The sequence below is a fragment of the Malaclemys terrapin genome, chromosome 2, assembly GCF_027887155.1.
Source record: "Malaclemys terrapin pileata isolate rMalTer1 chromosome 2, rMalTer1.hap1, whole genome shotgun sequence".
NCBI lineage: Eukaryota > Metazoa > Chordata > Testudines > Emydidae > Malaclemys > Malaclemys terrapin.
Window position 1 is genome coordinate 56,527,458 of NC_071506.1, and position 26,810 is coordinate 56,554,267.

Genomic DNA, 26,810 nt, shown 5'->3' on the forward strand with positions numbered 1-26,810 from the left:
CCTCCTGTGTCTTGCTGGTATGCCATACCGGCTATACATATCTTGCTGGTATGGCATACCGGAGCTTACCGGCCTACTTGCACTGCTGTGTGGAACTGACATTGAAAATGGATTAAGTTAAAGCACAAAAAGGCACTCTTAGTGCAGAATAAGTGTGTCCATACAAGGAGCTAGTGCAGAAGAGGCCGTTGTACTTTAAATTCATATACTTAATTCATGCTAACTTTCCTGAGAATTCCCTGTCTAGACAAGCCTATAGATTTGGTTTGGAGGAGCATCCAACATGTGGGAAAATGAGTAAATTTTTTTGTTGAGGGGGTGGAACTAGGAAAGAAGGAACTGGCAGTATCTAAGGTACAGGGCTGGCTCTACCATTTTTGTCGCCCCAAGCAAAAAAAAAAAAAAAAAAAAAAATGCCACCTGAACTGCCAAAGCCGCCCCAAGAATGGACGGCATGGCACTCCTTAGCATGTGCCGCCCCAGGCATGTGCTTCCTCCACTGGAGCTGGCCCTGCATCACCCCCTGCAAGGCTGGCTGCACGGGGCAGGGGGAGGTGGGCCCACATTCCTTCTGTCCTGCTTCCCCCCTTTCCCCCCATAACTGCCTGCCCACCCAAAGACAGGACCCACCCAAATATCCCATGCTGGCTACTCCACTGAATCTCCCTCAGTCATTATCTAAACTCAAAACCGACAGTCACGTCCTATATTTGGTTGACGATTGATTTCACAGTCAAGACAGGATCCCTCACTGGAGTTGTTAGATTAAAGGACAACAACTATCTCCTTCAGTCTATTGATTAAATAAAAGCAATTTTTCCTTGGGTCAACCTCCTGATATAATTTGATTACCTGCTTATTAATTTAATGATTTGATAAATGATAATCTAAACTATTTAGAGAGAGAAGGTGGATGAAGTAATATCTTTTATTGGACTAACTTCTGTTGGTGAGAGAGACAAGCTTTCAAGCCACACAGAGCTCTTTTCTCTCACCAACAGAAGTTGGTTCAATAAAAGATATTACCTCACCCACCTTGTTTCTCTAATATCCTGAGACTGACACAGCTATAACTACACTAAATATCTAAACTAATGTCACTGTTAACTCATTGATCTACTGATTTAATCTCAATTGTGATCTTAATTGATTATTGTATTGTTTCATTCTTAGTTTACTAAAGTTATAGTAGTTTTTGCCTTATCGATATATTTGTTTAATCTAAATATGTGCTTGCTTATTCTTTTTAGTAAAATCCATAAAAAGTACATAGACCTGGTTCTTTCAAATTGAAACATGGGTCCAGAATCACAAGGAATACGGTAAAATTAGTTATATTATCTGAGAGCCACTTGGCTCTCTTCCTAAATTAAAATGTTTGTCCCTCACAAGCAATATTGCACTATAAACTGAAAGTCTAGAATTCTGGAATACTGCCAGGGCAGAGAGAATGTACTGCTAGAGCAAAATGATTTTGTTTGGTGTTATGGAAAATAGGACACAAGTTTTACTTATTAGTATGCATTAATTAATTTGTGCTTGAAAGCTGGAGCAATTAGTCTCCATCACACCCAGAAGAAGCCCCTAATCCAGTATCTCAATCACAGAAATAAGAGGTCGCAAAATTTCATATTGGAGGAATGGAGACAAGGTGGGTGAGGTAATATCTTTTATTGGAGCAACTTCTGTGGGTGAGACAAGCTTTTGAGTTTACACAGAGCTCTTCTTCAGGTCTGTGTAAACTCGAAAGCTTGTCTCTCTCACCAACAGAAGTTGGTCCAATAAAAAAATATTACCTCACCCACGTTGTCTCTCTAATATCCTGGGACCAACACAGCTACAACAACACTGCATACATATTGAAAAAAGGCAGTTAAAAAGGAGCAACCATTTAAGAACCATATTACTAAGATCGCTTTGCATATTCAGTAACTTAAAATCTTTCCTTAACTCTTCAGGGAATGGTGATACATAATAATTTAAAATGGAGACTTACCTATTTTTGCAAAACTCGTATCCTAAGTACTGTGATGAGGTCTGTGGAAGTATGTATGAAGTTGGCACACAATTATGCTCATCTTCACTATAAGAGCTAAAAACAATTAGAACAAGATTTAAACAGATAACGGAAGTCTGTATTAAAATGATAATCCATTGTATAACATGCTTCACTGAATACCATCCCAGAACAAAGATCATTAACATTGTGAGATGACATGTGTCTGAAATAAGAATCCTTTAAGTAGTATTTTTGATTATAAAATCATAGGAGAATTAGGACTAAATTCCAGCTACAGTCTGTTAGGAGAGACAGTCCAACAAAAATTTCAATAATGGGTGAATTTCTGGCAAACTGTTTTAAGGAGTAAGAATGAATGTATGAAAGGCCACTCTTTTTACTGAGTACAGATTATATTACTCTGTAATTAATTATTGTTTGCTTTATCATTATCAAGAACAATGATTCAGAAAAGATTCACTGGCATGAGCAAGTTGTAACAAAAATATGAAGTGCAATACATGCTAATGATAGCAGAATATTACATATACTATATTTCGCTGAAAACAGCATATTTTTAGGGACTTAGTATGTTGAAAACTAAGTGCCACATGCTATTTTTGCCATTGTTTACCCATCATATTTATTTATGTCCAGAAATGACTCCAGACAGCTTATCCGCACATGGCAGCAGTTTGTAAACCATACTGAAGACCATAAGAAAAAAGCCCTAGACAAAACTACTTTGTGGATAGCACTGGTGTAATTACAAGGAGGGGATTTGTCCCCCTCACATCTTTTATATGGGGAGGGACCAAGGGATGGGAGACAGGGGAGGGAGTGAAGAGAAACATATCTGTTGAGAAAAGTTACTCCCCTGTTTATATACGTAAGTTCGGTGGACACCTGTGTGGGAAGCATGGCGTTCCAACTGAAGCAAACAGATATCAATTATTAGATACAAAGAGGAGCACAGACAATAGGTTCTTAGTAAGAACACTGTGAGACAAAGCAAAATGCTGAGAAGGAAGCTTGAAATATTGCAAAATTAACTTCAAGGTAATAATCCTCATAGTTTTTCTTCTACAATGACTATTGAACATCTGGTCACTGCTAACACGGTAGATGTTCTCTGTATCTAAAAGGCACTCCTGATGCCTGTAGGAAGTATGGATTAACTTACTATCTTGACTAACACACAAATTAGTTCTAGAGGGCTAGACCCAAGATATAAGGATAGAATTATTTCAGAAATGTGTCTAGAAAGGTACTTTCTATAAGAACAGTAAGAGATCTACATATTTCCAGATGTGGATCCTCTTTTTCCAATCAAAAGGATTAACTTCTTTTCTGTTGACAAAATCTTCTATTTAGCAGAACGCAGAAGCATCATTGCTCTTCACAGCTACACTTGGAATTTACTAGGAGGACAGCTTTATTTCTTGTGATTCTGGTAAGGTGAAAAAACTGCTGATTGCCCTCTAGCAATGGCTTCAAGTCTGACATTGTGCCATGCTACAGAATTAATACTGACTTTGAGTGTCAGTGAGTTAATAGTATATATGGGATGTGCCTTGGAACCTACTCTGGGTTTGGACATAAGACAATCTTTGCTTTATTGCTGCATTGACTCAACAGAAGTACATCCATAGAATTGTTTACACTTTTTACATTATTCTTCTGCATTACTCAAGGCTCAAGTGAAAAAATAAACTAGAAGTTTCACTTCCCACTCTCTTCAGCAAATACTCATTTGACAAAGCTATCAAATACCTGGACTCTTTTACAAGTCTTTTCAGGTGCAATATGCCAGGGTGCACTTTGATTCTAAAAAGCTAAAATGTTCTAAAAACAAATACTTTTTATATGAAAACATTGACTATGGACATATACCCAGTTGGAAATGGTTTAGCAGCACCATATGCAAATCCTTTTTTCATCTGCAGAATAGGAGATGGGTTTTCTTGATAGCTCTGGACTCCTTGAGTAAGGTTTGGTACTGCAGCACTCTCCTCGCAGTCTCTCAAGTCAAAGGTTGAAGAGTATTCTGCTCAAAGTAGATAGTCACAGAAGTGTACATAAAATATTAGCATCTGAGCATAATTAGAACACACATTAAGGAGTATAAATGAGATGAGTTTGTTAAGCGCCTTTTACTAAATATGAAATCAGTAGAGATATATCATCGGGAGAAAAAACACATGGGTTGTTTGTTTTTAAAAAGTGAGGCCATTTCACAAAAACCACGTCTCACTCAATGCATGGTCATATGAAACCCTTAGAAATACCAGGAAATGTAAGGTACATTAGTAATTAAAGGCCAAATTTTGCTCCTTCTGAAGTCTGCTTAAGGCTGTGAGTTTGTCACGGAAGTTATGGAAGTCACAGATTCCGTGACATCTGTGACTTCCGCAGTGGCCGGTGGGCCTGGCTCAGGGGCAGCTCAGGCAGATCTGCCAATGGGAGCTGCGGGGGTGGTGCCTGCAGGCAGAGGCAGCGTGCAGAGCTTCCTGGCCATGCCTCCACCTAGCTGCTGAGCGAGAGGGATGTCACTGCTTCCGACAAACCCGCAGGTAAGCACCATCCAGAGCCCACCTCACCCCGTCCCATGCCCGAATCCCCTGCCCCCTGCCCCCTCCCACACCCAAACTCTACTGCTGCTGCGGGTGGGGGGGGGAGGCACGGAGCCAGGTAGGGAGCCTATCGGCCCCACCGACCCCACCCTCCCAGCACCAGTGGGGGTCCCAGGCCACTACCCGCCCCTCCTCACAGCACCTGGGCCTCCCTCCCCTGGCACCTGTGGCGGCCCTGGGCAGGCTCCTCCCCCCCCCCCCCCCCCCGCAAGTTTTAGTCACAGGTATTTTTAGTAAAAGTCATGGACAGGTTGTGGGCCGTGAATTTTTGTTTACTGCCCATGACCTGTCCGTGACTTTTACCTAAAAATACTAAAAGGTAGCCTTATTGATGATTACATTTCTATTAACTTTAAAAGGAGAAGGATCAGGTCCTTATAAAGAAAAGATACACACAACAGACTGAATATATAGAAGCCTTAATTAAGGAGCTCTTATGGTTGTGAATGCCAAAAATTAAGCTTGGAGAAATGCAGCACTAGAAGTTCTACTCCCTCTTCCACCCCTACTCCCCCCCCCCCCCCCGCACACACATTTGCAGCACTGGAAAGGACAGCTTCTTAGTGAAGTTAACTAGACCATAAAATGACAAGCTGAACCATTTACCTTTTTTTATCCTCTCTGTCTTTAACAATGCGCTCCTCCAGTTACTTTCAAAGGGAAAACAGCCCAATGATCTTCCTGAGGCTTTATTATTCAGATATTTGTGGTCAGACATTAGACTTGGCATTTTTTGTTCTTTTGATGCCTGAGATGAAAGCGATCTGCTGTTTCAGATATGAAATGAAAAAGATACCGTGGATGCAAATATGTGTTTAAAGAGTAAGGTGATTGATGTTTTTCAAAAGTTACAAACCGTGTTGTCAACATACATAGACACTTTGAATCAGGACTTCTCAATATGTGGGAAATTACCCATAAGTGGACTGCTGACTGAACAAAACAAGTCAGTAAAATCCCATGGGCACTAGGACTCAGCAGGAGTGTGAGCAGGAGATGGAAAGAATCACTTATTCTCCATCCAACTCCTGCCTCCATCCTACTCCATTCCCAACCCTTGCTTCAGGTTCTCAGCCATTTCTTCCTCACCACACACCACATTCCGCTCCAGGAGAAGGAAAATATTACTTCAAGCGGGTGTCTAGCTGGCTGCTCCATAGCCTCTTGAAGCCGCAGAACTCCTATTGCTTAGGGCTGTGCATTACGGAAGGCGAAACAGTCTCAGGCAATAAACAGCCACAGCCCCTCTTTCCCCAACCTTTTAGCATGTATGCCAACAGCCAATAGCCCCACAAAACTCCAAACCATCTGGCGTTTTTTGCTATCAATCTAATTTCACAATTTTTGTAGCAACAAAGGACTGTGGGATTGGGTGGGTTGCCTTAAACTAATCTGGTTTTGGATCCCTAGTACAAAAAGACTGAGAATCATGGGCTTGAAAAATAATATGAAATGTATTTTATTTATTAAGAGAGAGCTTTAGTAATGTGTACTGAATGCTCAAGAACCAGGGTCAGTTTTTTTTTTTAATAGTGAAAAACAACTTTTTCTGGTCACAAATATACAATCCTGCAAATCACTGGCTGCCACTATGTATCAGCATCTATGGTGGTGGTATTGATGTCAGCCACTACAAAACCCCATGGAAAAAGTTACCTGCCCTATTCAAACCAATCAAGAACAGAAGTGGATGGTCATTTGGCCACATCCTCACTCCATCCACCCAAAAATGAGTCAAAGAAAAAGGGGGGTAGATCTGTGGTCAGAAAACACCCAAAAGCTTTTCTTCCACCCACCAAGATAACAGCAGAGAGCTAATGGAACATCGAGGCTAGTGAATACAAGCTACAATATGAAAATACAGGAGAAGGAGGTTCAGTGGTTAGGATGCTGGTCAGGGACTGAGAAGAGCCAGGTTTTATTCCCTGCTATGCAGAAGTGAAAGTAAGTTAACGGACTTACTGGTACGCAGGGAGGTCAGGGTCCTGGGCAAGGTGGGGGGGCAGCTCTGGGCCCCCAGAAGGGCGGGGCCTTGGGCGGAAGGGACGGGGCTGGGGCCAGACTCCCCTAGCCAGCCCTTCAGCACTGCCCGGCCTGCGCCGCTCAGGGCTCTGGCGGCGATTTAAAGGGCCTGGGGCTCCAGCCACTGCCGGGAGCCCCGGGCCCTTTTAAATTGCGGGGCCCCAGGACAGCTGCCCCTTTTGCTCCCCCCACATCAGCGGCCCTGCCTGTATGGTAGCTGTGTACCGGCTTTCTTACTAGTATGCCGTACCGGCTTACTTTCACCTCAGCTGCTATGTCAGACATTTTGTGTAACTTTTGGCAAGTCAATTAGAGCCTACCAATGAGGCAATAACTCAGACATAAATGATTCTCCTGGACTCAGAACTACACCAGCTCCATCCCACAAGATTTTTCCCACAACTATGCAGAAGATCTAGGTTTAATTCTGTCAGGAGATATGAGTGCTAGAAAGGCAGCAAACTCAGCTCAGAACCTTTGTAACCAACTCTTGTTTCAGACCTGACAAATTCTCTACATCAAATACATTGCTTACAAGATATTTGTCCATAAAGGGTAACATGTAAGGTCTCTATTGAAAGCCTGAAACTTCTAGATGCTCAGAATCATGGTGTGATTTGAGAATGTAACCCATACACCACCTAGGTGTGGTGTTCTGTCCCATCTAGTGGCACTGAGATCACTTAAAGAGAGAGAAAACGAGTCTGCTCTACAGCCTTAGCTAACAACCAATTGGCTTTTAGCTCATGCACTAAGGTCCCCGGTTCGATACTGCCCGACGACGACTGGGGCCTGTCGGCGTTACATGTACACACAGTATTTAAGGAATAGTGCAACCATATGATGAGCAAGTCCATTATGTCCATACCTGGATTGATCACAGCCTGGTTAGTAATGACCATGCCATCCTTCTCCCACCAGGGTAATAAATAAATAAAATAAATAAACGCGACAAGTATACACGTAGACGCAACACGTATACTACTGGTGTAACCCCAACAAAGAGGATCCGTGGAAGAGATAACATCACCATAGCCACATGGAATGTAAGGACATTGAGATAAATAAGGAGGTTGAAAGAACTCATGTATGAAATCGAACAATATACCTGGCACTTAGTAGGAATCTCTAAGGTCAGATGGAAGAACTTTGGAGAGATACTAACAGAAAAAGGCCATGTACTCTATTACAGTGGACAAACATGTCAATGGTGTAGGATTTCTTGTGCATAAAGATATCAAGAATTCAGAATTAGGATGCCGCCCAATGTCCACCAGGCTCATTTCCATCCACCTAAAGGCAGTACCATTTAATATCACAGTGGTTCAAGTCTACGCCCCTGCAAGAGACTATGATGATGAGAAAATTGAAGATTTTAACAATCAGCTCCAAGACATCATTGATAAGGTACACAAGAAAGATATCCTGATTGTACAAGGAGATTGGAATGGTAAAGTGGGTACTGATGCACAGGCAGATTAGCGAGATTATTGTTGCCCTTTCTGTAATGCGGTAACCAATGAGAGAGGATTGAGACTTTTGGAGATTGTTATAGCTGGCAAACAGATCGACTACATCATGATGCAAAACTGATTTCGTTCTGGGATTAACAGAGCTAAAACAAGGAGCTTCCCCGGTGCTGATATTGGAAGTGATCACGACCTTGTGATGCTAAATTTTTGGCTGCAGCTAAGGAAAATCGTCAGGCCAAAGTTCACCAAAACCAAGTTTGACTTAGAAAGACTCAGAGACAGAAACATTGCAGAGTCATTCCAAGCAATGATCGGTGGAAAATTTGCCCCACTGCTTGCTCTAGAGGAAGACATAGAAACAATGACCAATAATTTCAATGCTGTAATGAATGAGGCAGCAATGGACATCCTTGGGAAACATCATAAGAAGAGATCATACAGACTAACACGGCTGTTACTCTTAAACCTATCATAAGAAGAGAGTCCTGTGGCACCTTTAAGACTAACAGATATATTGGAGCATAAGCTGCGTCTGACGAAGTGGGTATTCACCCATGATAGCTTATGCTCCAATACATCTGTTATTCACCCATGATAGCTTATGCTCCAATACATCTTAAAGGTGCCACAGGACTCTCTGTTGCTTTTTACAGATCCAGACTAACATGGCTACCCCTCTGATACTTGACATCATAAGAAGACAAAACCATGGGTCACAAATGAAATACTACAAATGTGTGACATTAGAAGAGAACTTAAGAGAGACAAGAACAGCACTGAGGGAGCTGATAAATACAGAGCAATTGGCAGATATTTCAAGAAAGGAATTAAGATGACCAAGGAAATATGGATTGAAAAACAATGCTCTAAAATTGAAGAGTGTATCAATAATAAAATTAGCACATGAGCCTTCCAGGTTGTAAAAGATCTGATGAAGAAAAGATGGACCAAAGCTAACGTAATTCAAGACAAAGAAGGGAACAGCCTTACAGAAGAAAAGGACATCATCAATAGGTGAACAAACTACTGCTTTGATCTATACAACCGCCAGACAAATGGAGATCCTAGTGTCTTAGACAGTCCACGTTCAACAGAGGAGGATGACTTTCCAATACTATGTGAAGAAGTGGAGACAACTGTGAAATCACTCAAGAACGGAAAGGCTACAGGTATTGACAACATCCCAGCTGAACTGATGAAATTCAGAGGAGAAATAGTAATAGATGTACTCACCAAGATCTGCAACAAGATCTGGCAGACTAGTGAGTAGCCCTCCACGTGGACACAGTCACTAATCATCACTCTGCCAAAGAAAGACAACCTGCAATTGTGTCAAAATTACCGGCCCATAAACTTAATTAGCCATCCTAGCAAAGTGATGTTGAAAGTCATATTGAACAGATTGAAGCCACAAGCAGAATATATCATCGCTGAAGAACAGGCTGGCTTTTGTACTGGAAGAAGTATCACAGAACAGAATTTCAACCTTCGTGTTCTATATGAGAAGTATTTACAACACCAGCAGGACATCTACCACATCTTTGTTGACTTCAAGAAGGCGTTTGACAGAGTATGGCATGAAGCTCTCTGGGCAACCATGAAGTAGTACAATGTTGGTTGTAAGCTTATTCTTACCATTAAACAAATGTATGCCAAGGCCAGCAGTGCAGTTCTTGTCAATGGCACAATAGGAGAGTGGTTTCGCCTTCTTTCGCCCACACTATTCAACGTCTACTTGGAGCGCATAATGACTGATGCCCTAGAAGATCACTTATGCACAGTGGTGGGTGAACAATCTCAAATCTTCAGTTCGCTGATGACACTGATGGCCTGGCAGGCAGCGAAGATGAACTTGCCAACCTTGTGAAATGATTGGATGAAACTTCCGCAAAATATGGCATGGAAATCAGTGCAGAGAAAACCAAGCTAATGACAAACAAACGTGATGGGATCAGCTCACTTATCACTGTCAGTGGACAAGAGCTGGAGATAGTGAAACAGTTCAAGTATTTGGGGGCAATCATCACTGATGAAGGATCCAAGGCAGAAATTCGGGCAAGAACTGCGCAAACAGCAGCAGCAGTGGCGAAGCTAAAGCCAATTTGGAGGGAATAAGAACATCTCCCTGGAATCCAAACTGAAACTGCTGCATCCACTTGGTCATCTCCATTATTCTGTATGTGTGCGAGACATGGACCCTTACAGCAGAACTTGAACAGAAAATACAGGTAGTAGAGATGCTTTACCATATTATATCGGGTTGCGTTATATCGAGGTAGCGGTGTACTTGGAAGTAGAACTGACAGTCGTTAGTTGTATTTTACACTGGTTTTCTATGACTCCAATGGGCTGTTCTGATACCAGGAATATTGTAGGGCTGCCTCAACAATATGCCCCTCTGTTGGGAGGGGTGGCCTCGGATGGAGGGATACCAGTATAGGAACCATTACAGTGGTTTTACATCATCCTTTCAGACATTAAACAAACAGATGTAACACTGGTATGTTAATGGAAAATTGTTTAGGTTAATGAAAAGAAAAGCTATTAAAAAACCCATAATGTCAAGAAATTCTTTAAGTTCTTAGTGATGTGGAACAGAATCGCCCACTGGAATGCAAACAGATATTATTAAGGCAGTTCAGTTTCTGAAAGCAATCTCACCAGCCTTGAAATGAGCAGGTTCTGGAATGAACTATGTCATGCCATCTTTACTTGTGGTTGGAATTTTAAGTCAGAAGTGTCAGAAATAGTGATTTTCTAATCACCTTACTAGATCTCAAAAAAAATTGCCTAGAGGGTGAGGCAACAACATACATGAGGATTTTCTTGTATGTTTTAATAAACATTGTGTTCTTCCAATTATGTATTTTTTCAGGATAACCCTGGAAGGAATTTATTTTATAGATTCTATTTCCATAAGGCAGAACAGCATCATTCAAATTAGATTTTGTTGTCAGTGATTCAAGAGCACAGTGGTTTAGTGTGTGTGTGTGTGTGTGTGTGTGTGTATAATAACAAACAAAATGCCACGTTTAAAGGGAAAAAATCCACAAACTCATTTTGAACTTCAGAATTTTTCACAAAATATAAGGAACTTCAATTAGATGATTTTTGCATAGTCTTCAATGATTACAAAAAGGGTTTTTGCTCTGTATAGTCATGACCAAAAATTGTGATAGGGATGCAGTTCTCCCCAAGGTTATACACAGAGGAAAATAATTCACTACCATATTTAAATGTCAACAGAAAAATAATTTTTTTCTGTGACCTAATACTTTTGGTGGATTGTAACTCGTAGGAATAATAGTTAATTGAATACCCATTTGTTTTGCAATATTGAAGCAAAAAAACCAACATAATCTTTGGGCTGCAGAGCCATCAAAAATCAAGAAGGTACCACCCATCTCTATAAAAGATCCTAAATGTTTAGGATTACATGACTACATTTTTAGAACAGCAAATTGTAGGAGAAGACACATACCATACCTCACATTCATGAAAAGAATGAGAACCAGACAGTATAGCACTGTATTCTACTTAGCTAAAGTCCAAATATGGCATAAATGATATACACAATTCTCCTTTCTACCCATGAAAGGAGAACCGTATATGACAACTGAATATTCATACAATCTCTCTCTTCTTCAGGATAAAAGATGGCCTCACATGTTGAACTTATAAATGTTATGTAACACAAGCAATAGCTTGATATGTTCAGAAAAAGACAATTTCTACCTTTCGTGAACCAATCTCCCCATATTCTCCTTAACCTATTCTGGTATCAAAGCATAGTTAGAGTAGGCTATTGGTAAATCCAATTACAAAGAAAATTATCCCTACTTTTTAAAAAATACTTATTTTGTGACAGAATACTGCATGCATTTATGTCACATGCCATATTAACAAACTTACCATTCAGAGAGGAATGATGACTCTGGGTATTTAATGTCTTTTACATATGATTCTGCAACACAAAAAGTGATAAAACTATATTTAAAATCAAGAAAACCAAGTTCCTATATATAATACCAAAAGAAAATGGTAAACAAACTCTAATTACCGTTTACAGCAAAATTCTCAAACATTTTTTTTTAATTACCTTGCCATCAATTTCCTCTACCACAGCCTTTAATATAAATGAATTGATAGGATTTGTTTCCTTGGAGTTAGTATTAGCCCTAATGTCTGGCCAAATTCCAACTTCCTATCCAATTCTCTGAATTTTCAACTGGATTGGGTACTTTTTACTTCCTGTTCTAAATTGTGTAGAGTGCTATACACTGCTGAACAGGTGTCATGTTTCACCACTGAGCTGTTTGTATTTTAGCTGTGATTGGTGTGATTCTTATGTGCAGTTTGTAAAGCAATTTGGGATCCTTCACAATGAAAGGTTCTATATAAATGTATAAATTGCACGTGTGTAAGGCACTTTATAATTAAATCTCACTATTTTTAAGCAGAACTCCCCAAAAGTCAATAGCAGGAAATGGCCTGATTTTATTGAAAGTATGTCTTTTTTAAAGACCTTTTCAGTCTGGGTATATTTTAAAAATAAATAAGATTTATAAAACAGATTTATGTTTCCAGATTTCAATAACTCATAACTGCATAACTAACAAAAGTGGTATCAAATTTCTGTGTTTAAATAAGTGTCTTTTTCACAACCCCATTTTCTTCTGCTTAATGTTCTGGTACACACATAAGTTCTGCCATTCTAATCACTGCCCTGGTAATAAATTGATACTGGGGTCCCTGCTGATCTCCCTTTTTTTATGAGTAGAGTTTATATTTTTTCCTAAAGAAAATGTAAATTCTGTGCTTAAAATATTTGATGACACTATCCTTTCCATTAGTAATAACAGTGCATCAGAACACAGGCCATTATTATTTAACATTTATGTTGCAGTATCTTAGTTTTCTAAAGTGCGTGTATACGTACTAGTATCTTACTTTACTAACAGGAAACAACCTATTAGAAATTCTGGGAGCACTCTGGAAATGAGAACATCATTTCCGTGATGCAGCTAAACTAACTGGAAAGTCAAAGTCCCAAGGTTCTGTCTGTTGAATATTCTCAGAGCCTCACGAACTGTGTGATGCAATGTTGTTTGCAGGTAATTATTTATGCCTTTGAAATGAAGATGTTCTTCTATTTCCTCCCCTTTTTGTTTCCCATCTTCCTTGAATTTTCATTATAATGAGCAAGATATTTTGAAATCTTATAAAAATCACTCAAACATTACCTCTTATATTGAAAGGTCAGGGTCTATAAAGTACTGTATTTTAGTGCTACATTTTATTTTTGGTGTCTTTCATAAAAAATGTTTACAGCATTTTGCAGTCATGAGCTGTGCAAACACAGAAGTAGCGTGTGGTTTATAATAATACCATACAAGTAATATCGGTACATATGACCAGGCAGAGCTGGATGAAGAACCAGGCTTCGGGGAGAAGAGGGAGGGGTAAAACAGAAGGATCAGAAAATAGAATGTGACTGATTTGTTAGAGAGCTGCTTGAGAGGGGACTGAAAGCAAGTCAGTTTCGTCAAGAGTGAGCTTTTCCGAATCAAAGCCTTTCAGGGCGGAGGTTTCCCCGCACGCTTGGAAGTCTCTGCCCTAGAACTGGGCGTGGCGTTGTGCTGATGGGGCTACTGAACGCGTTACGCCGAGAGCCCCGGTCGCTCTCCGCCTCACAACCTTCCTTCCTACCCCCGGTCCCTCCCAGCCCACCGCCAGTCTCCCCCTGAGGCCCTGCTGCCCCTTCCCCCGCTATCACACACGTACCCCGGTGCCCCCAGCGGGGCTGGTTCCTGCTCATGGTGCCGCTAGCTTCGGGGCTCAGCTCCCGGGCGGCTGCGGCGGGAGGGGGCTGGGAGGTGCCCGGCGGCTGCAGCAGGAGAAAGAGGAGTCCCGGCGGCAGCGGGATACGGCCCCGGGCAGCAGCATCCCCGCCCCGCCACAGAGTCACCAGGCGGCGCCCGCGGCACCAGCCTAGGAGCCCCCCACGCTGCGAGCCCGGAGCCTGGGAGGGCGGCCCGGCCGGTTACCCGGCAACAGGGGGGAGCCCCGCGGGCAGGGCGGGGCCTCGGTGGGTGCGGCTGCCGCGGGGCCAAGGGCAGGGGGCGTGGCCCTGTGGAGAGCAGGGAGGGGCCAGTGGTGGGGGGTTTGGGGGGATTGAGGGCGGGAGCAGAGTGCTGAGGTGAGGGGAGTGATGGGGGTGAAAGTTGGTGACTGTGGGTGGGGAGGTGAAGAAGGTGGCTGGGGGTGGCTGAGACGGGGGTGGGGGAGAAGAAAGTGGCTGGGGGTGGCTGAGACAGGGTTGGGTGGGGGGGAAGAAGATGGCTGGGGGTGGCTGAGACGGGTTGGGTGGGGGGAAAGGTGGCTGAGACAGGGTTGGGTGGGGGGGAAGAAGGTGGCTGGGGGGGTGGCTGAGACGGGGTTGGGTGGGGGGGAAAGGTGGCTGAGATGGGGGTGGGTGGCTGAGACAGGGTTGGGTGGAGGGGAAGAAGGTGGCTGGGGGGGTGGCTGAGATGGGGTTGGGTTGGGGGGGAAGGTGGCTGGGGGGGGTGGCTGAGATGGGGGTGGGGCAGAAAGGTGGCTGGGGCGGTGGCTGAGAAAGGATTGGGTAGGGGGGAAAGGTGGCTGGGGGGGTGGCTGAGACGGGGTTGGGTGGGGGGGAAGAAGGTGGCTGAGGCAGGTAGATCAGTGGGTGAGGGAGGCTGAGGCAGATGGAGGATTGAGTTGGATCCAAATTGAGGTTGGGGAACAAAATTGTCTGGGGCATCATGGCAGGTGCCTATAGGGAGAGCTGCGTACCCACTCTGGGGAGTGTGGGATGCATCAAGTCAGTGTGAGCAGCAGCTCTCCCTATGCCCCATCGCTATGTGCACATGCTATGCCTACACATCTACGCTCTGAGCTCAGGATATGCCGCTCTGGCATAAATGGCTCTCTCTACACCTCTTAACTGTGCATCATTTAAGGTGGATTGATTCAGGTTTCTCTTGGCCTGTCTGTTTCTTAAAAAGTGAATACTGTAATGACTGAGGTGAGTAACTATGCAGCACGTTACACGGAAACTTAAAGATAAGTTTGCTTCCATATCACTTTTTCACATTGTATTTGTTTTTTCTCTGCATGTTTTGTCAAGTGGCTGTATGTAATTTACCAGTCCTCAAGGCACTCAATTAAAATACACAAATTAACAGTTTACATGACATATGCTATATAAATTAAAATGAACCAAAATACCAACATAATAAAAGATGTTCTTGAGCTAGAGACAGTTCACAACCTGCAATAAGCCTGTAAGATGAGCTTGTACCACAATATATGTATTGAAAAACAGTAACACAAGGTGGGGAGAGAGAATGAGAGTTTAGTTTCAACAAAGCAGGATTCAAAGCGTAGTGTATAGGCAGATCTTGTAAATCTTCATGGAATCATAAAGCTGTCTGGAAACCTTGGGTATTCACTTTTAGGAGAGAGCCATGAACCTGACATGACTTCAGAAGTAGGAAGAGATCTGAAGAAAGGGGGTTACTTGATTCACTACTCAGGCATTTAATACCTCTTCTCATCTAGCTTTGATTGTTAGTGGGCACTTAGAAAGCACCCTAGATTCTTTAAATAGGATTGTGGACTATTAGAAGAAAAGACACATGAAATGTTGCACATTTCAATAGCATGGAAAGCGATGGTTAAAATCTTCATTTAATTGCAATTTAGCACAACAGAGCCATAATCAGAAAAAGTCTTGCAATAGAAGCACTGTCCATACTACAAGCATGTTAAGAAAATTAACATTGTTTAAAATAGATTAACATGATTTGCATCCACATTCAAACTTTTGAAAGCCAATTTACAGTAGTATTTAATAGACACTCATGTGAGCTCATCATGAGCTAAATCCTTAGGTGTAGATGAGGAATAATACAATGTGGGAGGGACTGAAAAGGTGGCATAAAGCTCACCTTTGTTCTCTGCCATTTCTGAGCCAACTCAATGCCAGGCTAGTTGCCAGGCATACTATAAATGCACACCATGTGGTTTTCTATTAATTTTATAAACAACATAGCAGTAAGCAGTTATCCAGATGTTTAGGACAAAGAAAAAAAAATGATTTCAGATCCCAGTAGTCCAAGCTTGTTATCCATGGAGAACAAGCAAACTAGGGTGCAACTGCTGATAACCTACCGACATGCTAGGAACAGGTATGACATGGCATTCCATGAGCTGGATAAAGCAGATTGGCCTAACAAGCTATAACATCCAAAACATACTTGTCATAAAACAGACAGCCAGACTGACTGACTTATATGGATTTTGAAACAAGTCTATCAAGCCTAGCAAATGGAAATGGTCATGGATTTCAGATAATGACTAAACATATTACATGTGTTGTGAGTTTGAATATTAAAATTCTAGGCCAGACTGAGCTAGTTTCAGAGGAATTAAGGAAGTTACAAGTTTCTTTGCTGACATACACAAGACACACTGGCTGGATATAGGAGAGTTCACAGTTGGAAATTATACTTTCTTTTATTCTGGACATTCAAGTGGACAAGCAAAGCATAGGGATGAGGTTGCGACAGAAATGGACAAGAGAACATTGAACAGCTCAAAACTGGTGTCTGAACAGATGTCATAGCAAGGTTTACTACTGCCTATAGTAAACTGCATAAATGTGATCTGCTCTTATGCACCAACAGAAGCAGCGGAGGTGGTCCGATTTTATCAACAGCTAGACAGCATCGTAGATGAGTCCTGATCAAGATATGATTTTGATAATGGGAGATATGAATGCAAACATTGGTAGCGGACCTGGTAAGCAAATTAAAAGTGTTAGACTACACAGCACTGGGACAGCTAATGGTAGTGGGAAAAGGTTAAGAACTTGCGGTGAGAAGCACAGTATGATTATTGGGGGGTACTTGGTTTCCTTAGAAAGATTACATGGAATTTACCAGATGGCCCAATCAAAAGCCAGATTGACCACATTATTAGTATCAATAAAAGGGCATAAAAAGTCACTGTTGGATTTTAGATAGTAGTGCCCAGTGTGGCAGTGAACATGAATTACTAATGGGAAAGATTAATTTTAAGTCCAAGAAAAACTGGAACCACATTTGATCTTAAGTTAAAAGGAAAGTTCTGAGGGAGGTATACAAGGTGATGTTTGGAAGGACTTTCAGGCCATTAATTTAAGATGATGAAGAAATCTCATTTCAGACTGGGATATGAAATATTCAAGGATGCAATACAAAATACACCTTCCAGTATCTTCCTAGGCTGTAAGCAAACAATGACAATGGACAAGCAACAAAAAGAAGAACATTACAGGAAAAGTGTAAACAAGTTGACTTCTGGAAAAGTAGTAGTAAAAGTGTATGCAGTGGTGAAGAAATCACAAACATTGGACAAGCAAAAGTTCTGGAAAAAAGAGGCTCCAAAACTAGAGGAGGCATCAAGAAAACAAGATATAAAAATGATATACAAAAAAGTTGTATGCAAACACAATCAGGCCAATAATACAAGCAGTAAGATAGGCTAACAATAAATTGATAGCAAATGCCAAATAGGTGCTGGAAGTTTGGAAGGAGCATTTTGAAAAAAAGTGATGAATCCTGTAATATATCCAGATGCAAATATTCTAGACATGCTAGATGAACAGGGCAGCTTGCAGGGCAGAATGGATATCCGCACTGAACCACCAAAGAAGAAGAAATAGGAAAAGCGGTGAAGCAGTTAAAAAAATGGGATAGCTACAGGAATAGACAGTATAACAGCTAAGCTGCTAAAATCCAGCAGGACAAGTACTATCAAAGCATTAGGAAAATATATATAAGAAAATATGGGAGCAAGAGGAGGTACTGGTCAACTGGCTAAACAGTTGTACCAAACCTAAAGAAATCACATCCTGCTGATCCAAATATTTATAGAGGAATAAGTTTATTATCAGTACTGGGGAAAATCATGATGAAAGTAATGATCAACAGATTAATGCCAGTTTTACCGGAGGTAGTAGGTAAGGAACAGTGTGACTTTAGGTCAGGCCAAAGTTGCATTGATCAGATATTCATGCTTCAACAGTTGATGGGGAAAAAGCAAGAATAGGGATTAAAGACTTCACAAAGGTATTTGGTTTGGAAGAAAGCATTATGGAAAATAGTAAAATCATAAGGAGTTCCAGAAAGGATAACTGCAATTATAAACATAATGTATGAAGACTCCTGAGTGTTGTGAGAATTGGTGGAAAATTAAGCAACTGGTTCAAGTCAAAGTTTGGTGTAAAACAGGGGGCATGGAATCACTGTCGCTTTTCATCATGTTCTTAAATTGAACATAAAGAATGGTAGACGAATCAGAGCGTGACATTGGGTGATCAAGAATTAAACTCTTTAGCTTCTGCAGATGACATCGTATAACTGGCAGACATTTGAATTAATGATGATACTCTTTGCTACCTTGGAAAATTGGTATCGTCAATTTGGACTTAAATGCTAAGAACACAAAGTGATTGCATCTTGGAAAAGGACAATAGATAAAGTGTTGAAGTGCAGCAGCAAAGTCATAGAACAAGTAAAATCTTATATGTACCTAGGAAGCTTGATTAGTGCCAATGATTCATTAAGGATGAGGTTAAAAAGGAAATGTGCTTTAGCTACAAGTTCTGCACAAAAATTGGTGAAATTATAGAATGATGAAAACATTGCATTTGGTGCCAAAGTGAAAATTTATCAAATCACTCTATTAACAATATTACTCTGTGATCTGGAAGCAGCTGCTTTGAATGAAACAGAGATCAGAAGGTTGGAGACAATGGAAATAAGTGCACTTTGGAAGACAGCAGGTGTAAAGTGGAATGATTTTAAGTAGGACTGTCAAGCAATAAAAAATTAATCATTAATCAAGCTATTAAACAACAATAGAATACCATTTAAATATTTTAGGATTTTTCTACATTTTCAAATGTATTTATTTCAGTTAAAACACATAATACAAAGTGTACAGTACTCACTTTATATTTTTTATTACAAGTATTTGCACTGTAAAAAACCAAAAGAAATAGAATTTAATTCACCTTATACACATACTGTAGTGCAATCTCTTTATCATGAAAGTTGAATTTACAAATGTAGAATTATGTACAAAAAAAACCTGCATTCAAAAATAAAACAATGTAAACCTTTAGAGCCTGCAAGTCCACCCAGTCCTACTTCTTGTTCAGCCAATTGCTCAGACAAACAAGTTTGTTTACATTTTCAGGAGATAATTCTGCCCACTTCTTGTTTACAATGTCACCTGAAAGTGAGAACAAGTGTTCTCATGGCACTGTTGTATTCGGTGTCACAAGGTATTTATGTGCCAGATGTGCTAAAGATTCATATGTCCCTTCATGCTTCAAGCACCATTCCAGGGGACATGCATCCATGCTGATGATGGGTTCTGCTCGATAACAATCCAAAGCGGTGTAGACCTACACATGCTCATTTTCATTATCTGAGTCAAATGCCACCAGCAGAAGGTTGATTTTCTTTTTTGGTAGTTGGGTTCTGTAGTTTCTGCATCAGAGTGTTGCTCTTTTAAGACTTCTGAAAGCATGCTCCACACATCATACCTCTTAGATTTTGGAAGGCACTTCAGATTTTTAAACCTTGGGCCACGTGCTGTAGCTATCTTTAGAAATCTCACATTGGTACCTTCTTTGCGTTTTGTCAAATCTGCAGTGAAAGTGTCCTTAAAACGAACAAGATGTGCTGGGTCATCATCCGAGACAGCTCTAACATGAAATATATGGACTAATGCAGGTAAAACAGAGCAGGAGACATACACTTCTCCCCCAATGATTTGAGTCACAAATTTAATTAACACATTTTTTAAATGAGCGTCATCAGCATGGAAGCATGTCCTGTGGAACGGTGGCCAAAGCATGAAGGGGCATACGAATGTTTAGCATGGTCTGGTACATAAATACCTTGCAACTCCAGCTACAAAAGTGCCATGCGAATGCCTGTTCTCACTTTCATGTGAAATTGTAAATAAGAAGCGGGTAGCATTGTTCTACCAATAGAATAAAAACCAGCAGGATCTTATTAAGAGGGATAAGGCAAAGATGCCACATTTATTGTAAATATAATGATAAAGCAAAAGATAAAAGTTAACAACATTGTTTGAATACTTAGGCCTGGTCTACACTAGGAGGTTATGTCGAATTTAGCAGCATTAAATTGAATTAACTCTGCACCCATCCACACAACAAAGCTATTTAGTTCGACATAGAGGTCTCTTAAATTCGACTTCTGTACTCCTCCCCGACGAGGGGAGTAGTGCTAAATTCGACATGGCCATGTCGAATTAGGGTAGGTGTGGATGGAAATCGACGCTAATAGCTCCGGGAGCTATCCCACAGTGCACCACTCTGTTGATGCTCTGACCAGCCACACAGGAAAAGCCTCGGGAAAATTTGAATTCCTTTTCCTGTCTGGGCAGTTTGAATCTCATTTCCTGTTTGGACATCGTGGCTAGCTCAGCAGCACTGGCAACGATGCAGAGCTCTCCAGCAGAGATGGCCATGCAATCTCAGAATAGAAAGAGGGCCCCAGCATGGACTGATCGGGAAGTCTTAGATCTGATCGCTGTGTGGGGCAATGAGTCCGTGCTTTCAGAGCTGCGATCGAAAAGACGGAATGCAAAGATCTACAAGAAGATATCAAAAGCCATGACAGAGAGAGGATACAGCCGGGATGAAACGCAGTGCCGCGTGAAAATCAAGGAGCTGAGACAAGGGTACCAGAAGACCAAAGAGGCAAACGGACGCTCTGGATCCCAGCCCCAGATATGCCGTTTCTACGAGGAACTGCATTACATCCTAGGTGCGGCCGCCACCACTACCCCACCACTGACCGTGGACTCTGAGGATGGGATATTGTCGACGGCCGCTTCCTCGGAGATGTTAGCGGACGAGGAAGATGAGGAAGGAGATGAGGAGGACGAGGCAGTCGACAGTGCTTACAACGCTGATTTCCCAGACAGCCAGGATCTCTTCATCACCCTCACAGAGATCACCTACCAACCGTCCTCAGTCGTTAACCCGGACCCAGAATCAGGGGAAGGATCAGTCAGTAAGTGTTTTCAATATGTAAACATTTATTTTGAACAGAACATTAATATTAACAGTGGGTTTTTCATGATTAGTTTGCCCTAGGCGCTTAACGTTTTAGTCCTTGGCAGTGCAACTACTGCAAAAAAAAAAAAAATCTAACAATGTCCGGTTTATCATGATTGGTTTGCCCTAGGTGCTCTACTGTTTAGTCCAAGCCAGTGCAGCTACAGTAAAATTCGGTCTATATGTCCGGGGATAGAGCTGAAATCCGCATGGGACATCTCCATGAAGCTCTCCTGGAGGTAATTGGAAAGCCTTTGCATGAGGTTCCTTGGGAGAGCGGCCTTGTTGTGTCCTCCGTAGTAGGAAACGTTTCCGCACCAGGCTAGCAGCAAGTACTCCGGGATCATTGCCTTGCAGAGCATGGCGGCATACGGCCCTGGTCTTTGCAGGCTTTCACGAAGCATGCGTTCTTTGTCTTTCTCTGAAATCCTCATCAGAGTGATGTCGCTCATGGTGACCTGCTTTGAATTAGGGGAATGTTAGTATTGGGACTGCTTGCCTGTTCCTTTACAGAACTGTAACCACCGGTTTACAGCCATGCAGTGGAGGTGGGAGAGGGGCAGCATACAGGGATCTTTCCCGGGGACAGCCGCGAGAGGGGTGGGACAGGGGCAGAGTTCATGCTTGCCGGATTGCTGGCAGCAGGAACTGGCCAACGCTAGGAGCATTGCTTTGAACGTGAAAGGAGGGCAGTGCTATTATTAAAGTTTTAAGCAGCCACAAGTCTACAGCTTACCATATCAGCCTGCTACCCAGATTCCGCTGTCCTGCCCCGCTTGTCTGATCTGCACTGCAAGACCCCAGGCACTGAATGCGAAGGCCGAAAATTCGACCTTGTCCTGAGTGTGCATGTGATAGGTGCTGTGCATGGTCTTGTTCACAGAGAAAGACTGTGTTCTTTGTTCACAAAAAAATTTATCTTTCTGAGGAATTCACTCCCTTTTTCCCATCCCACAGCTGTGACTGTCTCCCGACCTACCCTGGCATCACACTCCCAGAGGCTGGCGCAGATTAAGCATAGAAAGAAAAGGACACGGTCCTTCATGAGCCAGGGCATTAGCGGGTAGTCTGGGTCCCCGAGGATCACTATAGGCATCTCCACATCCCCAACAGTTATTTTGTGGTCCGGGAAGTAAATACCTTCCTGCAGCCGTCTAAACAGACCAGAGTTCCTGAAAACACAAGCGTCATGAACCTTGCCCAGACATCCGACGTTGATGTTTGTAAAACGTCCCCTATGGTCCACCAGTGCTTGCAGCACCATTGAAAAATAGCCCTTTCGGTTAATGTACTGGCTGGTCTGGTGGTCCAGTCCCAGGATAGGGATGTGAGTTCCATCTATAGCCCCACCGCAGTTTGGGAATCCCATCGCGGCAAATCCATCTATGATGACCTCCACGTTTCCCAGGGTCACTACCTTTGACAGCAGTACCTCAACGATTGCGTTGGCTACTTGCATCACAACAACCCCCACGGTAGATTTGCCCACGCCAAAGTGGTTCGCGACTGACCGATAGCTGTCTGGCATCGCAAGCTTCCAGAGGGCTATGGCCACTCGCTTCTGGACAGTCAGAGCTGCTCGCATCCGGGTGTCCTTGCGCTTCAGGGCAGGGGACAGCAACTCACAAAGTTCCAGGAAAGTTCCCTTCCGCATGCGAAAGTTTCGCAGCCACTGTGATTCATCCCAGACCTGCAGCACTATGCGGTCCCACCAGTCCGTGCTTGTTTCCCGTGCCCAGAATCGCCGTTCCACAGCATCAACATGACCCATTGCCACCATGATGTCCACGGCGCGGGGTCCCATGCTTTGTGACAGGTCTGTGCCACTCTCAGACTTCATGTCCTCACCGCGCTGCCGTAGCCTCCTCGCCCGATTTCTCAGCATCTGCCTCTGGAAAAGGTGGATGATAAGGTGCAAGGTGTTGACAACGGCCATAACTGCAGCGATGGTCACAGCGGGCTCCATGCTCGCAGTGCTGTGGCGTCCGCGCTGTCACTCACCAGAAAAGTGCGCGATCTGATTGCCTGCCGGCGCTTTCAGGGAGGGAGGGCGGGAGTGAGGGTTGGATGATGACAGTTACCCAAAACCACCCTCCACACATTTTTTTCCCCAGCAGGCATTGGGGGCTCGACCCAGAATTTCAGTGGGCAGCGGGGACTGCGGGAACTGTGGGATAGCTGCCCACAGTGCACCGCTTCCAATGTCAACGCTTGCCCCATTAGTGTGGACTCACACAGTCGAATTACTGTCCTTAGTGTGGATACACACGTTCGACTTTGTAATATCGATTCCACATATTCAATTTAAGTAAAATCGAACTACTCTCTTAGTGTAGACATACCCTTATTCCTATCACTACTTATTCCTTATACATACACACACACACACACACACACACCGATTCATTCACACAATCATTCATTCAAGTTCTGTATAGGTGTTATAGTTACCAGCCTAGAAGTTGCTCATGCCAAGTTACTGGCCAGGTATCTTGGTCATGAGGATGGAGCCGAGTCTGTGTCAAGTGCACCTGATGCTCCTGGAGGCTGGCAGCAGAACCAGAGATTCAAAGTCCTCAGTCTTGAGAGTCCATTCTTATAGGATTTAATGTCTATGTTAGTCTATGGGAGCTGTTTCATTCTGCTGTTGCTGACTCAATCAGCAGATGGCACATTCCTGGACACATTACTGGTGGCTCCAAACTGTCCAAAGTTTGTGTTTCTCATCCTTCTAGGTGATGAGGTGGATCTCAGTTTACCCTCCAGGGGTTGTCTGGTCATTCACTTGACACATTCTTCGGCCGATGGATACTCCCTTTCTAGGCTGGCACCTCCCTAACCATTTATGTATATCAAGCATACATCAGCATTCATTCCATATCTTAACCATATTTTAATTTACTGTCTCCACCACTTTTGGGGGGTGCGCTAATTCATTTGAGACTCCCGGCCCTTTAATCCTAGAGGGTGGGAGTCTGTCCTAGGAGCCGTTGAATGAAGTGAAAGTCACTTAACAGCTTGTAGTGTTTGTTTACATTATATCAATTACTTCAAGAACAAAGTCAATTAACTTGTTTGTAAGTTTTACATAGTAATAAAGTATCTTTCATAGGATAAATATAATCAATGGTTTCTACAGACAGTAGCTTACAAGTTTTAACAGATGACCCAAGAGATTTTTGTACTTGGTGAAACTGTTGGATTTTAAAGTGTGGGGGACAAATTATGAGGGGGTCACTGTCACTTGGGAGAATCACTGTTAGTACCTTCTTTAATATCCCTACAGCATTATCATCTGTAAATGTAAACAAACTTGTTTGTCTGAACGATTGGCTAAACAAGGAGTAGGACTGTGTGGACTTGAAGGTTCTAAAGTTTTACATTATTTTGGTTTTGAGTGCAGTTATGTAACAAAATTCTACATTTGTAAGTTGCACTTTCACGATAAAGAGATTGCAATACAGTACTTGTATGAGGTGAATTGAAAAATACTATTTTTTGTTTATTATTTTTACAGTACGTATATTTGTAATAAAAATATAAAGTGAACACTGTACACTTCATATTTTGTATTGTAATTGAAATCAATATATTTGAAAATGTAGAAAAACATCCAAAAATATTTAATACATTTCAATTGGTATTCTATTTTTAATAGTGTGTTTAAAACTGCGATTAATCATAATTTTATTAATTACTATTAATTTGAGTTAATTGCATGAGTTAACTGCAATTAATCGACAGCCCTGATTTTAACACAAATTAAGAAGTTAGAAGGAGAGTAGAATGTGAAGTCAGGGTACTGGATTGGCTACAATTCAAAAGGTTATGATGGTGCGGATATTGCAGAAGACAAACAGATAGAATGTCAAAGAAAATAATTCAAACGTAACCATGATCTGTTGGCTCTAGAGACCAGCCACTGACTAGATGGTGGAACATCATACACAGGGCCATTACAGGCTGGACTTAACAGAGGAATAAGAAAATGACAGGAAGGAATGATGACATTGTATTGCTCCCACTGTCTGCAAAGATTCTTTGGGAAGAGAAGAATTATAGCCACTGTCTCCAGTTCCCCATTAACAGGGACCCTATTTGAACTCTTCTGACAGTCTTGCTCATGTCTGAGATTCCCACCTTTTTTCCTACTAGCATTCTATCTTTGCTGATTTTCAAACTTCTTTCTCACCTTCCCAAGAAAATAGAAACATTAGCTAATTAATTCTCACCATATCCGTCACGGGTGGGAGGGAAGTATTATAATTCCCACACTACAGATGGGAAAACCAAGGCAGAGAGGTTAAGTGACTAGTCCAAAGCCACAGAGGGAGTCACTATCAAATATGGGATTAGAATTCTGGGGTTCCTGGCTCTTGGTCCTGTGCTCAGATCACCGGACTGTGGCTTTCTTCTAATGCCTTGTCTTGTTTGGGTAAGTTGGTTGATCTGCACATAGAACAACGATTTAAAATTTTCCACATTTATGACATGGCACTCCAAAGGTTGAGCAGATTCCGTGTGGGTGGGGCTTACCACAACATGTGCACAATTTCTTTGTGTGAGCTCTTGTTGTGATTCTGACTCTCAGGTGGCTGGGCCCTGCCCATGCTGCTCTGAGTACTCTTTTGTGTATAAGCCTGTATGAACTTGTCAGTACGTGGCCCACACATGATCTCTATTTGTGTCTTCGTGGCTCTGAGGCTCTGCAAATGTCAATTGCTTTTGAAACCCCAAATATTGCTCCCTCAGCAACCTTTGCATTAGTCTTTTATCGGTGACCCTGAACACAATTTTGTCTCTAAGCATGTCATTGTCTGTATTTCCAAACAAACAATTTCTGTTTTTTGCCTTAGCTTTGTGACATACTTGGCTATCTGCTCTTCTCTTAGGTGTTGGTGAGACCAGAACTGGTATTGTTCAAACACAACATGTTTCTTAGGGTTAGAGTAGTGCCTACGCATTAAGACCTCATCCAAAGTGGGACTATTTTCAGTTAGCTGCTGGGAGAACATGTTATGAGCTTCCTCTCACACTAGGTGCAGTAAAGTGGCTGCTTTAATGTCTGCTTCTTTTTTGCACCTTTTTGCACCTGAGGCTTCCCATTGCTCCAGTTCTCAGGAAGATTGCCAACTGAAAATAAAGGAGTAGGTGGCTTGAAACCCTCCATGTTCAGATTTTATTTTTAATTCTATTTTCTATTGCAGTGGCTCTCAGTCTTTCCAGGAGTCTGATTTGCTTGTGTACCCCCAAGTTTCCCCTCACTTAAAAACTACTTGCTTACAAAATCAGACATAAAAATACAAGTGTCACAGCACACTGTTACTGAAAAATTGCTTACTTTCTCATTTTTAGCATATAATTATAAAATAAATCAACTGGAATATAAATACTTACATTTCAGTGTACAGCATATAGAACAGTATAAATAAGTCATTGTATGAAATTTTAGTTTGTACTGCTTTCACTAGTGCTTTTTATGTAGCCTGTTGTAAAATGAGGCAAATATCTAGATG

At 42.1% G+C, this 26,810-nt stretch overlaps 1 protein-coding gene across 5 annotated transcripts in view; it reads right to left on the minus strand.

Moving 5' to 3' along the window:
- C2H8orf89 (chromosome 2 C8orf89 homolog) overlaps nt 1–14,096 on the minus strand; it is a 19,447-nt gene extending 5,351 nt beyond the window's left edge. For 3 of the 5 annotated variants that reach the window (XM_054016768.1, XM_054016769.1, XM_054016767.1), the window contains exons 1-5: nt 13,911–14,096; nt 12,039–12,090; nt 5,239–5,399; nt 3,893–4,046; nt 1,997–2,092 (exon numbers count right to left, since the gene is read on the minus strand). In XM_054016768.1, coding sequence (XP_053872743.1) covers nt 1,997–2,092; nt 3,893–4,046; nt 5,239–5,399; nt 12,039–12,090; nt 13,911–13,944 — 497 coding nt within the window. In that variant the 5' untranslated portion in view covers nt 13,945–14,096. Of the gene's footprint in view, nt 1–1,996; nt 2,931–3,892; nt 4,047–5,238; nt 5,400–12,038; nt 12,091–13,910 lie in introns of those variants that run through there. The other 2 variants (XM_054016770.1, XM_054016771.1) reach the window with 2 other exon arrangements.
- Between the last annotated feature and the right edge of the window lie 12,714 nt (nt 14,097–26,810).